Source organism: Hippocampus comes, unplaced genomic scaffold (assembly GCF_001891065.2).
Source record: "Hippocampus comes isolate QL1 unplaced genomic scaffold, H_comes_QL1_v1.1 scaffold76, whole genome shotgun sequence".
Taxonomy (NCBI): domain Eukaryota; kingdom Metazoa; phylum Chordata; class Actinopteri; order Syngnathiformes; family Syngnathidae; genus Hippocampus; species Hippocampus comes.
In genome coordinates, this window is record NW_017805277.1 from 67,254 (window position 1) to 81,507 (window position 14,254).

A 14,254-nucleotide genomic window follows, 5' to 3' on the forward strand; every position below is an offset into this window, starting at 1 on the left:
CGATTACACTGATAGAAATAAATTAGGCATCTTCGTCCATCGCGCCCCTTTGCCACATGCGAGATGGCAGCCAGCTTGACGTAAAATTCCAAGCCAATCTAGGGTCAGGTTACAGTTGATGTATGTGATAGCCTCGAGCCAGTTCACCGAATTCTTAATGTCTATTCACCACATCATATACTATCCATCTATACTGTATTTATCTATCCATCTAGCTGACTAGAAGTGTGTTGCGTGTCAGGTATATAGCGAAATAAGTAACTATCATGCTAATTATCTCGCTGTGTCAATATAGTAATAACAGCAACGTACGCTAGCTGGCGGTAAAGCTATGCTACATTTGATCCTGAACCGCTGTTAAACCACGAAGAAGAAACGTACCAGGAAACGCTGTACAGCGTTGCTTGTAGCACAAATTTACAGCCAAACACCCCTGTTTGGGTAGGCCATGGCGTTTGTCTGTAGAAATGCTGCCGCACTACTGAAAACGAGCCGCGCTGCACCCACCTTGGTCTCGGCCGCCGCCCGTCTGTGCAGCTCGGGTCAGTGTTGAAGACACGACTGCGTTTCGTTCTTCAATGTCAAGTATAGCTACGTCACTAACTCTGTAAACTACTCTTCGTTGCACTCAGCTATGAAGTAGAAAGCTATTATTAGTGCACAGGTTGCATTGTGTCCCTGTATCCGATGTCAACATAGCAACGTTATTTATTATTTGTTATTTATTTTACTATAGTAGTGAGTGGTGACAGTGGTTGTGCACGTATCATCACTTACATTATGACACGTATGAGACTTTATCTAATGCAGTGTTTGTTAATTCATCTTTATTGAGCCAAGGCAAGCAAACACAAAAAGTCATATATACGTGTGTGTGTGCGTGTGTATATATATATATATATATATATATATAGGGCCAGTAAAAAAACTACTGTAAATAATCACTGTTTGCCCTCCCTGCAGGTGTCCAATATGAGTATATTATGGTGGAGAAGCGAGGGGAGAAGAAGAATGTGGGTTTCATCCAGTTGAATCGACCTAAAGCTCTTAATGCGCTATGTGACGGCTTGATGAAGGAGATGGGTGAGGCCTTGGACGCCCTTGAGAGCGACAGAGACGTGGGGGCCATCGTCATCACCGGCAGCGACAGAGCGTTTGCAGGTGAGGGGGAATATTAAGAATATAAAGTGTTGTTGCCAAACTCTGAATTAAGACACAACATGGCTCATCTTTTCTGTCTTGTTTAGCTGGAGCAGACATAAAAGAAATGCAGAATCAAACTTTCCAGAAGTGTTTCAGTGGGAACTTTCTGGCTCATTGGAACAGAGTGTCCACTGTGAAGAAGCCCGTGATTGCTGCGGTCAATGGATTTGCTGTGAGTGTCTCTGTTTTGCAAGGTCCACATTACAGCAATATAGAGCCTAATATGGCTCATATCCTGTTCAAACATGCTTGTCAACACTCATTAGATCCTTATCCTCAGAGGATGACGATAACGCATGTTTAGGCCTTGACAGCCTCTGCTAATTTTGTTCACTGTTTCAGTTGGGAGGAGGCTGCGAGTTGGCGATGATGTGTGACATCATCTATGCTGGAGAGAAGGCACAATTTGGCCAACCAGAGATCCTGCTGGGGACAATCCCTGGTATGACTGTGTACACACCTTGTGCCATTCCTCATTTTCAGTTCATATAAAGTCCTCCGAGGGACGGAGGGATGATGTCGCAACGTCGCTGCCTCAGTGCACGTTGTCACAAGTGCAATCAATCATTTCATTGTCAGGGGAAAACACAAGCAAGCTCAACAAACATAGAAAATAAGCATCTCACCTCACAGACATGCTTTTCGGCAGCCCAACTACATGTTCTAACCTTGTTGCTCTACACAAAGCTTTTATACTAAATAATTGTTTATATCACCTTTAACAGTATTTAGTGATTTGTTCAAATAATTTGATTTGTTTATGTACATTGTCGTTGTAGTTGCAAGACAAGTACATTTATTAACACAAAAAATAACGATCGGAATCCCATTAAGGCACCTGATCAATAAGCAGTGGTGTTAAGAGTAGTAGTATCGATGCAATCTTATCAATACCCTCCCCTAGTGTGTACCCTACGTTAGACTCCACTTTGACTTAAAATCCATCTGAGCCACATTTACCATCATGTCTCGTCTCCCTGCAGGGGCTGGCGGTACCCAGCGTCTGACCCGTGCGGTGGGCAAGTCTCTGGCAATGGAAATGGTGCTGACCGGAGATAAAATTAATGCCCAAGAAGCCAAGCAGTCAGGTACGATAACGGTGTGCTACTTCAAATCAATAATCTGCTAAACAATAAAACACCAACCTCAGTCCTGAAACAAACCCAAGTTTTAACCATGACTATTTCCATAAGTGTGCCGTTTGCTTCTAAATCAGCAATTCCCAGCTTTTGAGCCACGGTACATATTTTCACAATCACTGTTCGACACATTAGGCTCCTATTTATTTGCATTCATTGTCATTCAGCATCCGACTTTTGTGTTGCCATGCGCAGGTTTGGTGAGTAAAATTTTCCCCGTGGACCAGCTGGTGTCCGAAGCGGTAAAATGCGGCGAGAAAATTGCTGCTAATTCCAAACTGGTGTCCGCCATGGCCAAAGAGGCAGTTAATGCAGGTCAGGCCACATTAAGTGAAACTTGTAGCACGCATTGTAATCAAATGAAGTTGAAATTCATGTCATTTTCCGCCTTGCGCACTTTCAGCCTTTGAGATGACTTTGGCCGAGGGGAATCATATGGAAAAGCGTTTATTCCACGCAACGTTTGCAACGGTAATATGGCACACCTGCATGGTCCACTTTCATAAGCATGGAGACTTGCTTTGCATTGCATTACATTACATTTGTGCTGTTGATTTCTAGGATGATCGCAAGGAGGGCATGACTGCATTTGTGGAGAAGAGAAAGGCCAATTTTCAGGACAAGTGATCTGCTAATCAAGTTGAATGATAGCAATGGAATGTGGAAGATGTTTTGCCTCGCTGCCTAGCATTTGCCCAGTGGAATTTTTACCCAGCCAATCAGTGAACAAATATGATATTCCAATAATATACTGTACCATCATGAAATACAATCATGAATGAACAAAGCAAGCCAGTCTTGTGCATACTGCAAAAAGGGACAATGGGGTTGACCTTTTCAATTTTAATGAGTGCCTTATTATTAAGGCTTACATTTGAATTTGAATGATTGAATGCACAATGTGATTTTTTTTTCCACTTAAAAGGTAATCAGCGGAAGGAATCACTTGTAGCATTTTTTTCCACTGTCGTTCCTTTTTTGTGTATGTACATTTTGCAAATAAATCAAATGAATTGATGATGATGACATTGTTGGTCTGAATAAAATGAATGCTGTCTATTAGTGAATCACAAGTACAGTATATCCATATCCATCGTTTCTTGATAGCGCTGAGGGTCTCAGGTGGTTGAGCCGGAGGCTTTCCCAGGTGACTTTGGACGGAGGCGAGTTATACTTGCACGCAGCCAAACACACTCATTCACACCTGCGCTCAATGACAAGTCTTTAATAAACCTAACGTGCATATTTTTGGAATGTGAGAGGAAGTGGAGTAGTGTGGGAAGAACACAAGCACTGGGACAGAATGTTCTCACTGCTGTTCAACAATTTTGCTACTGCGTGTTTTTATGTCATGCTAATTGTATTCTTTTTTGAAAAATTCCATACAAATGTTTGCTTTTAGATGACTCCTACAATGTAGCAACTGTCGGGGGTTCGCCACTAGAGGGAAGTCACGTGCAGTTAAAAGTGTCAGGCAAAAGAAAATGCAGTGGTAAAAAAAAAAAAACGCATTTTTTTTTAAACCTATACTCTTTTTGTTTCTTTTTGTGGTGTCTGAAATGCTAATCTATACTGGAATTAATATAAGACTATAATGGTCACAATGTCCATAAAACATGCTTGCGATTGTTTTTAATACATAAACATTATAGCTTTAACTGATGCAACTGGACTGCTGAACTTGTTTTTGGAAAATGTTTAAAAATAGCTGGCCAATCTCGCCATTGGGCTGGCGATTTATAAATGTATATTTATAAAGTGTTCATTGTTCAAACATCGTCTTAGAAAGAATCTTGCGTGACTGCACTGAGGCCGAAATTGCTCGGCTTCGTTAACTGAAAATAAAACAATTACAACTAGTTTTTCCATATTCAAAAAATGAGTCCAAGTCCATTCTTGACTTCCTTTCAAATATGCAAGCAATTCGTGGAGCTCGTTAGGGTCCAAAATAAAATTAACTCCCAGAAAGTAACCCCCCCCCATCCCCCACACCCTCTGGTCCATTTTTTTATGCACTCTCTGATGTTCACACGTATCTCGCCCTCAAGGCCATGGCCTAATTGATTTTTATTTTTCATTCAATATTCTCCCGTAGAGTTGGCTTTCTCGCCGTTCTCGTGGAACAAAAGTTTTCAATACGAAAGAAGCTCTTCGCGGGGCGCACAATAAAGTCTGCATCAACCGAAGGTTCAGAAAAGAAACGTCCCCCTTTGAGGGCTGGAGAGAGGTCAAAATAATAAATGTCGACTCAATTGAGCTTCTCCAAGCGCACAATGAGGACCAAAACGTAACACCGAAGCAGCGCGGACCCTCGTGGCGTGATAAACTCATTTAAAGAACTCCTAAAGAAAGAGAGCGCAGCATGGGTCCGCGCTGGGTGATTTGGGAGGGGCTCCTGGGGGTGGGATTTTTCCTCTCCTGCAAGTCAACCACACTCTCTCTTGTATTCCCTCCGACTTTCACCCTATGTATTCTACTTTAGTGTCCACCAATGCCTTCTGTCTTTTAACAGCCCTGCTCTGCTGTCAGAAATGATTTATTTTCCTTAAAACATCACACGGGCCTCCACTATTAGACCTAAAGTACAACACAGGGATACAGTAGCTTACTTACCCGAGAGCAAAGGGTTCAAATTAGTTACCCAGGAGTCCAATGATTCGTTCTCCATATAAAGGACTGCTACTGTAACAGTAACCATGCATATTCCCGACAGGCTGACACTGTGGAAACTGCAGTTCTTGATTTATAGTACAAATTGCTATAATGTAAAAGTGACTTTTTAATGGCTTGTCGAAATGGTTGCTCCGGAGAACCTGCCCAAGTGTCAAATGAACAAGATCGCACATATTTTGTTATGTTTCAATTTCTGAAACCATATGAGTGAGCCTTTCCGCCCCAGTCTTACTTTGTCAATGCACAATACAATACATTATCCATTTTTGTAAAAAAAAAAAAAAAAAAAGAAGAAAATAAAAATACTGTTCTGTTTGAGTGCCTCTTTGAAAGGCCTGATCAATGTCGTTCTATAATTCAGTTTAAACACTAAACCCAATGAAAAAGTCTGCTCCATCTTAATGGTACAAAGTCTCCTCCGTGGGTCACCAGAGGACATCAGGCAACATACAGCAGCTTGAGAAAATATTTAATTATTTAAAAAAAATTGTCAACATAGATTTGCAGGCCTCCTTTGACTCTTCACGTGTATTTTTGAAAGATTTGATTTTAAATGGAATTAAGTAAAGCTGTAAAAAAAGGCAGTTTCATGTGTATTTGGGGCTTTTTTTTTTTTTTTTTTTTTTTTACAGAAGCAAGATCATGCAGTCACTGAGAGGACTCCTAAACATTTTTGCCATCCAGCTGAGCGTGTCAGATGAAAAAGAAGTGTTTGGTGGGGTGGGGATGGGGATAGAAGGGTCATCTGACAAATATTTTCATTATCTCACATTCTTGGCTGCAGAGACTGTCGGAATATCGCCACTCGTCTCTGCTTTGAATTATGCCCTGGGGCCCAACAAAAACAAGCAGCAACAACAGGCAAAAGATGAACCGTGGTCAGTGGAATTAATAACATTCATGACCCTTAAATAAGCCCCTCCCCCCGAGCATTTATGATATTATTTATACAGTATTTTGATTATTCTGTTTACCTGAGAACATACAGTAAGACACATTGATCAAACCTGAAAAATATTTTTTCCTGAAGCTTAATCATATCGAATATGCATTAACGAACTCAAGAGCATAATTTTCAGTCAAAACATTGATTATAATCTTTAAAAAAATTATGCTTAGAGGGGAAACATCTCTCACTGTCTTTAGACAAATGCCTCATTAGCAAAGATGTGGGGATTTTAATAAGGTGGTGTTTTTCTTTCTTTTTGGGGAGTGGAGGGGGAAGCAGTATTTCAATAGTAATCTATGTATAATTCACTATGGTAACTTTGAACTTGTAAGTTTTTGATTAATATAAAAAAAATAAAAATGAGCAAAAAATAAGATAATCAGCAATATAAATTTACTTCTTTTTCAAGCAATACTACAACTTCGAGTAACTTTACAACACTTTTCTCGTAATTTCAGTAGCAACATTAAAGGGGAGCCAACACCCCAAATTTTCTTTACAAAAATATGTTCAAGGAAGCTTAACTACTTTAAACATGACATGAAGTAGCAAAATGCATCCGTCTGTAACCATCTCAGGGGGCAGCCATTTTGCCATTTGCCATCAACTGAAAATGACATCAGAGTTTCTCAGGTGAGTAACTCTGATGTCATTTTCAGTTGACAGAATGTAGCAAAATGGCCGCCACTGATATTAAGGCTAAAAACGGGTGGATTTAGCTGCTTCACTCAAATTTCACAAACGCAATATGAATCAGAATGCCGTGTATAGACTAGTCAAGGCGCATAGAACATATTGTAAAGAAAATTTGGGGTTTGACTTTGTCTTTAAGAGTGTCAATAATTCCATTTAATAACAAAAAATACATTAGTCATAGAAAGGGTTACAAATTTTATTATTACAACTGCTTCATTGAACAATTTACAGTACACGATACATCTTATCAACAACTTGAGGATCTCCAGTGGGATACATTGTGGTGATCTTCAAACATGCATTTCTATATGTTGCTGTGAATGATCAGTGGTGGTAGAGATCATCCAGATCTTCCTCCGGTTCGTCATAATTCCTATCTGACTGCCATTCAACAGGAGCAGCGGCGCTGTCATCATCTTGGTAACTTGGCAACCAGCTCTGCATGTCAGGATGGTGCAAGTCATCCATGTCTTCTTCAGGCTCCAGGTGATCTCTCACCTGTTCAAGGGGTTGTACAAGTCGAGCCATTTTGTATTCAGCGGTGAGCGGGGCAAGATATTCATCTAGTTGCACTCGGGCTTTGTGGTAGACGGCATCCCAGTCCTGCTCCTCTTCTTCATATTCAGCCGGAACCTTCTTTATAGAAGGATGTTGAATACCATCTAAGTCCACTTCTGCCACCAGGGCCCGTTTTTCCTTCCCTGTGGCGGCTACATCCTCCCAGATCTTCATTTTGGGGTCAATGTCATCGTCAGTTTGATCCATTTCCTCCGGAGGCTCTACTTCCACACTCAAAAGCATATTTCCGACTTCTGACCTGCAATAAGCATCCCAACATGTCAGAAAGAGAGTTCATAAGAGGTGGAAATTTTTCATTACCGTAATTTTTTTAGTTATCTATACTTTGAGTATGTAGTTCTCTGATTTTTTTTTTTTTTTTTTTTTTTAACATTTATTCCGACACCTTCAGATCAACTGTACGAGCTTGTTATGTTTTTCGACCTGCACTGATGACAACACCACGTAAAAAGGTGTCACGAGGGCTCATCGAGGTAGATATTGACTGAGATCTTGGGGACTTATACATTTAAATATCAAAACTACAACTGAGATGAAATATCTCAAATCAAGGCAACCTCATTTCAATTCTTACCAGGCAGTTTTAATGTAACAGCATTTCACTTCCGAGAACTGTTTTTTTTTCCCCCTTGTTAAGAAGGCATTATAAATTGCTATTGAGATTTCATTACTGGTTATGAGGAAGTTGTATGAACCTTATTGAAGGAAAATGTTTGACTGCCGGCTCCAAAAATACGCCATCTAAACTGAACTAAAAATAAATAAATAAAGACAGTCAGGTAAATTATATTAATTTGGTTGTCATCGTTTGTCAATTTAGTTAGTTTTTTTTTTTTTATCAGTTTCTATTTACGAAGATAACAATGCAGTAGGAAGACATTTGACAGCATAATAGTCTGAACCGATGCGAGCTACGTTTAGAAGACAAAACTTTTTATTCTCGTTTTGCAGAGTTATCAAAAGGAAGATTGTAGATACTCAACAGTCAGAAATATATTTTTTCACTTGAGTACATTTTATAGCAGGGAGATAAACTCCACACAGCGGGGCCTGAGTCAAAGTTTGAACCCTGAACTTCAGAACTGTGAGGTGCCACCCAAAGAAAACATTTAATGGGGAAAAAAAAGTCTGACCTGACTGTGTCCTGGAAGGCGTTCTCGTCAAGTTTATTCTGAGAATAGAGCTCAACGTCAATATTCATCAGAGATCACAGATACTGTATCAATATTGTATTCATTCCATTTACAGGCACACATTTGAAGCTGTTTTTAGTTTCATCTCAACATATTTGATGTACATACCCATGGCTTATATGGCTTGGCAGCAATGCCAAATATCAGCGTGACCAAAAGAGTAATCCTACAATTGGAATGATTTAAAATGAATAATATGCTTGATCTTTTTTTTTTCCAAGTCAGCACTTTCTAACATGTACGGAGAATAACTGTTTGCTTACCTGAACATGGTGTTCTCCTGTTTGTGTGGAGTCTTGAAAGTGTGAGGGACGACGTGCCTTCACGTCAGCCCCAGTACAAAACGACAGTCCAAAGTTCCAACAATAAATACACTCACTTGACCCTTGAAATCCTTTTCAATTCTGCAACATCAAATCTTTATCTAGCCTATATGTCATACTTGATACGGCGCCAATGTTTATAAACTCAAGACACTCTCATTTTACATTCCAAACGGAGATTAAACCATTAAAACGAAATGCAGCTCAGACAATTTGTTTAAATTCTCCTCTTTGATGGCACGGAACAATTTTTCCAATGCAGATAATTTAAAAGCTGTCATCTCCATTCAATGGCTACAGTGTGACTAATCAACCTTATCGAAAGTGAGTGATTACAATTCCAATTCCCAGTGAGATGTTTTGTAATGATCATTTAATCAACTCTATATTGCAGTTATCACCAGTGTATTACTTGTTTCTTAAAATAAGATAAGATAAGATAAGATATCCTTTATTTGTCCCACACTGGGGAAATTTACAGTCTACAGCAGCAAGATTGTGGGTAGAAAGAAGAAAGAAGAAAAACAAAGTGTTTGCATTCACAAAATAAATATACACCTCATTTATACATATGCTGTGAATTGGGAATTTCTCCATTGCGAGACTAATAAAGGTTTTCTTATCTTATTTATCTTATATAAATAACAGCCTCAAAGAAATTTTGGTGGCAAGCTCACTGGGAACGAGGAGAAGACAATCCTTGCTGTTGCCGTGGTGACACTGGATCATCTACTTTAGTAGTCCGTAATGCTGGTGGACCAGCCAGGACAGTTGTGATGGCGGTGCCAACATTACTAATGAAAATAAATACAGAAATAAATAAATGACAGAACTCTATCATCTCGTGCTTTCTAAAAACATGTAGTCATGTAATTATGTCGAATGTGAAGAATTAAACTGTTTTAGCCAATTTTTTGCTTCAGTTAATAGATATTGTGCTACTCCCTCGACTGTGTCTTCCTTAACCACCTGGGGGCATTACAATGCAATCAAAGCGACACACGGTACAGACTCAATACGCTGCAGTCATATTCTTCATGTTTTTCCACAAAGGAAAAATAATATATGCCTGTGAGTATCGTTATATTTTCATTCGTGCATATATTAACTATTACATGGCACACAAATATGCACACTTCACCAAGACCAAAGTGAAAGCAGATGATCAGTCTGTGATGTTGCCATACATAACGCGCGGCAACTTGTGACCGGCGTCACTTCATGGCTTTATGTTTCAACTTCCTGTTGAAGTATCTTGTTTGGAATGACAAAGGCTTTGTATGTTGTGATGTTAAACAGCACAAGCATGAAAAATGCATCCATTTCAAATCAGCGAGTGGAACACACGCACTCCTCGGGGATGTAATTTACTTCCATAAATCTACTGCCGTGGCCTTAAAGTTGCGCGTTGGCAACGTTCCCGCCAGACGATTCGTTGACTGTCCGTACAACAGCAGGAGCGTCATTAAGTCAACAGAGGCTTTATTAATGTCAGCAAGCAAGCAAGCACACACTTGGATTTTTTTTTTTTTTTTTTTTTAAGAGCAACAGGAGTCACTTCCTGTCTCGTCCAGGGATGGCTCCAGTGCGTCTGCCGGGTTATCTGCTCCTCACTATGGAATCCATATGTGTCAGCCCAATGTTGCAGCGCTCCGGGTCACACTGTGATCTACTGTCCTCCACTCCCTGTGCAAATGCCAAACATCTTCAACATCATGTGCGATATGTTACCAAGGGAAAAAAAATGAAAAAAATCTTCTCGTTGGTTCGAGACTCAGGCCACATCTTTACATTTGGCAGCATGAGCCAAGGAGATCCAAAATGATTGACTGTCACAGAGAGGTATTAATTAAAATGTGTTTAATATGGTTCCCATACCTTCTTCAGAGAGAGCTCTCAAGAGTATGGAGTATTGATCGCAATAATAAACGTGCAATAAGTAGTTCTATGATCAAAGAATGTATTTTTTGGAACCAGGGTGTACTTAACAAAGTGAGTGTGTATTTGTCTGCGACCCACATTTAATCATTTTGGCAAAATAATATTCTCAGATTGAACTTTTGATCATTTTAAACATATATTCAGCAGCTAGTTGCTTTAGCTTATCAAAGACAGCAAGGAATAGAAGCGTAAAACAATTAGCATCGAATCACAACAATGGAATACAAGTTACTACATTTTATTATCATATTCATATGTGTATGATTATATTCATCCTTGATCTTTCTTTGTGTTAATTATTTTCCATTGTACACAGATAGAGTTGGTCTCTGAGCATTTTGTCCAAATCATATTAAGCATTTTAGCGCACTAATCTATATTATCATTAGTATTACATGTATTTATTTGTATTTTTTTAACATGAGAATTCCTTTCAAATGTACTAAAGAAAAATTAAACGGCCCTCTATTCATAATGGCACAGACTTACAGTAGACTTTCCTGATTTATTTCAATATATTTAATTCAATGGCATTTATTGAAATTTATTCAACCATTTATTCACGAATGGGAAATATCCCGTGGTTCCATTGCATTCAAGTGAGGCGCGTGGCATCCATTCATCCAATTATCAAATACGGTTCCTCGCCCTCTAATTGGCTGAACTGTAAACAACACCTAATTATGTACAAGAAATAAATAATAATCGATGTTTGTATTCAGACACGGCCATGGCTTTGCTCTCTTTCCCACACAACCATAACAACAACATCAAACACAACTGTGTTCCCCATCGCTGATCAAACGACTTAAATCAGACCGCCGCCTTCAAGATAATAGAAACAGCCCTCCAGTTACTGTGTCGCCGAGGCTGGGCTGTCAAACAGAGCTCGAGGCCAGGAGATGTGGCCCATTACAGCAAAGTTCTGTCAGTCTCGGAGAAACCGCAACCTTGAGTGCAACCCCTCAGGTCTGATGGATCAAGTGTGCCACAGATTGGACCGACGCAGCCTGCCCCCCCCGTTCGACCTGCCCTCGCGAGTCTTGCGCGCACCAGTGGAACGGCTTTCATGTGCACGGAGGCCCGAGAGGCAACATCTACACGCACGGATCAACCACACGAGTGTTGGGTTCCCTCTCGACGGCTTGGAGTCCCAACTGGCCCGTGTGGAGAAACATGCCAGCTCTGATTCAATTTAGAAGAGCCCAGATCAGTAGAACCTTGTGGCTACAGACAGGGGTCACTTTGTATTGATGTGAAGGATTTCTGGTGTCAAAAGGATATGCGATCCAAATGAAATTATGAGAAACTTTAAGAGCAACATGTAGGCTAAGTGTCATGACATGAATTATTCACTAACAGTATTTTAATTTCCATTTTGAATAGCCCTCATGGGATTAATAAAGTATCTGTCTATCAATATATCCTGTCAAAGAATACAACGCCCAAGTATAGTTCAGTTAGATTTAACTCTTAAGTTCAATACATTTTTTTTACTCTTTTTTTTTTCTTTTTTATAGTTCAATATAACGTATTTGCTCTTCAGTTACAGGACTGTTTTTAAACATTGAATTGGGTACAATTTGTATTTCAACTTTATGTGTCATACACTTTATTTGTATCATTAAGTAGCCTACTTTTTTTTTTTTTTTTTACATTTTTCCTTTCCTATTTTTCTTCCATTGACCAGTATATTTTTGGGAACGTGGGAGCCGAGCAGTCATAATAATTTAACACTTATCCAGATAGTTCTTTTGCCATCAGTTACTCATAATTGACGCATAAATCAAATTTAAAGGGCTGCATGAAAAAGTCAGACCGAACAAAGAAAATGCTCCATTTTGGTTTCAATTGTATCAATCTAATATGTTCAACATTGAGCAGCTTGGTGGTTGACTGGTTAGCACATCCGCTTCACAGTACAGAAGTCTGGGGTTCGATTCCAGTCTCCGGCCTTCCTGTATGGAGTTTGCATGCTCTCCTCGTGCCTATGTGGGTTTTCTCCGTGTACTCCAATTTCCTCCCACATTCCAAAAACATGCGCGGCAGGCTGATTGAACACTCTAAATTGTCCCTAGCTGTGAGTGTGAGCGCGGACGGTTGTCCGTCTGTGTGCGCCCTACGATTGGCTGTCAACCAGTTCAGGGTGTCCCCTGCCTACTGCCCCAACACAGTTGGGATAGGCCCCAGCACGCATGCGACACTCGTGAGGAGAAGCGGATTAGAAAATGGATGGATGAATGGATGTTGAATATTGTGCTTATTGTTTGCACAGAGGTACACTTGCACTATTTTATATCGAGAGATGTCTCTAATATTTTGACCCATCATATTCAGTTGCACTCAAAATTATTACATTTAAAAAAATCATCCCGTAATTATTTATTTGCGATTGCTACAAACCTTGAGTAGTTTAACAACACAAAATTGCTTAACACATCCAATTTTGAAGGCGCTCACTATTTATCGAACGTGTCCATCCTCACGATGTGTCTGTACATTTTTCAAATATATGGATTAATATACATATGGACTTGAATTACTTTGCGTGTGACTGAAAATCACTGCAAAGTCTACCATAACCAAAAACTAGAGAGAAATGAATCCATCCCACGCATTGTTGAAGAGCAACTATTTTCCTCTTTGTTGCAAAAGTGCATACCTCACATCCCACTTGTTTTTGTGTCACTGACAAACCTCTTGAAAAACGTGCGGGCAACAATGAAGACCACAGCCAGTGGGAGTTGTCGGGCAGGATTGTGTGCATTGTGAAAGAAACACTCATATGTTCACACAGTGTTATAGCGCTAAATGCCAGTGGGGGCCAAGAATAAATTGCCTGTCTGTCAGTATTTAAATGTAGCCTTAAGTCTTGATTTACGCCTGTAATTCGGGGATGGCAAAACACGCAGCGAATGTTACAGCTCGCAGCAATTTATGGCTCAGCCCAACACCAAAATGAATATTTGTCTTAATTGCTCTTTGAGGAAGAATGATTCTGGCCTGACTTTGCATAATGTTTCTGTTGCGCAGATGTTGTGCCTGAGTGTGTGGGCTCTAATGAAAAAGCACAGCTTCATAGTTTGCAGTTGCACTGCCATTTCTTTTAACCTACAAAGACATTGCAATCATTACAGCAATCAATTTCAATGAATTACACTTTGTAAAAGCAGTTTCGTACAGTTTCTTTAATCCTTTCGGGGACAGCGGTTACTACAGTGGACAGCTTACCACGTTACCAGGTCACAGGGTGCATGAAAGGGTTCATGAGATGTTTTTGTACAAGAAAGTGCATTTTTTTTCCTATTAAAAACACATTACCTAGAATGGATTTGGGGAATTTCAATACATTTTAATGAGGAAAATGTATTTGAGGCGGCCCGGTGGCGCAGTGGTTAGCGCGTTGACCTCACAGTGCAGAGGTGCAGGGTTCGATTCCAGCTCTGGACTCCCTGTGTGGAGTTTGCATCTTCTCCCTGTTTTTTTTTTTTTTTTTTTTTTTTAATGGATTTAACGCAGCGTCTGCATTTAGATGAGCCTTCAGTTTTTATTGCTTTA

The 14,254-nt window shown here is 39.8% G+C and overlaps 1 protein-coding gene across 1 annotated transcript; it reads left to right on the forward strand.

Moving 5' to 3' along the window:
- The first annotated feature begins 348 nt into the window (after positions 1–348).
- Positions 349–3,165, forward strand: echs1 (enoyl CoA hydratase, short chain, 1, mitochondrial). Its single transcript, XM_019870551.1, has 8 exons — positions 349–542; positions 964–1,161; positions 1,248–1,375; positions 1,546–1,645; positions 2,187–2,291; positions 2,538–2,657; positions 2,746–2,813; positions 2,904–3,165. Exons 1-8 carry the CDS (start codon positions 449–451, stop codon positions 2,967–2,969), a joined length of 879 nt encoding a protein of 292 aa, XP_019726110.1. The 5' UTR covers positions 349–448; the 3' UTR covers positions 2,970–3,165.
- The last annotated feature ends 11,089 nt before the right edge of the window (positions 3,166–14,254 follow it).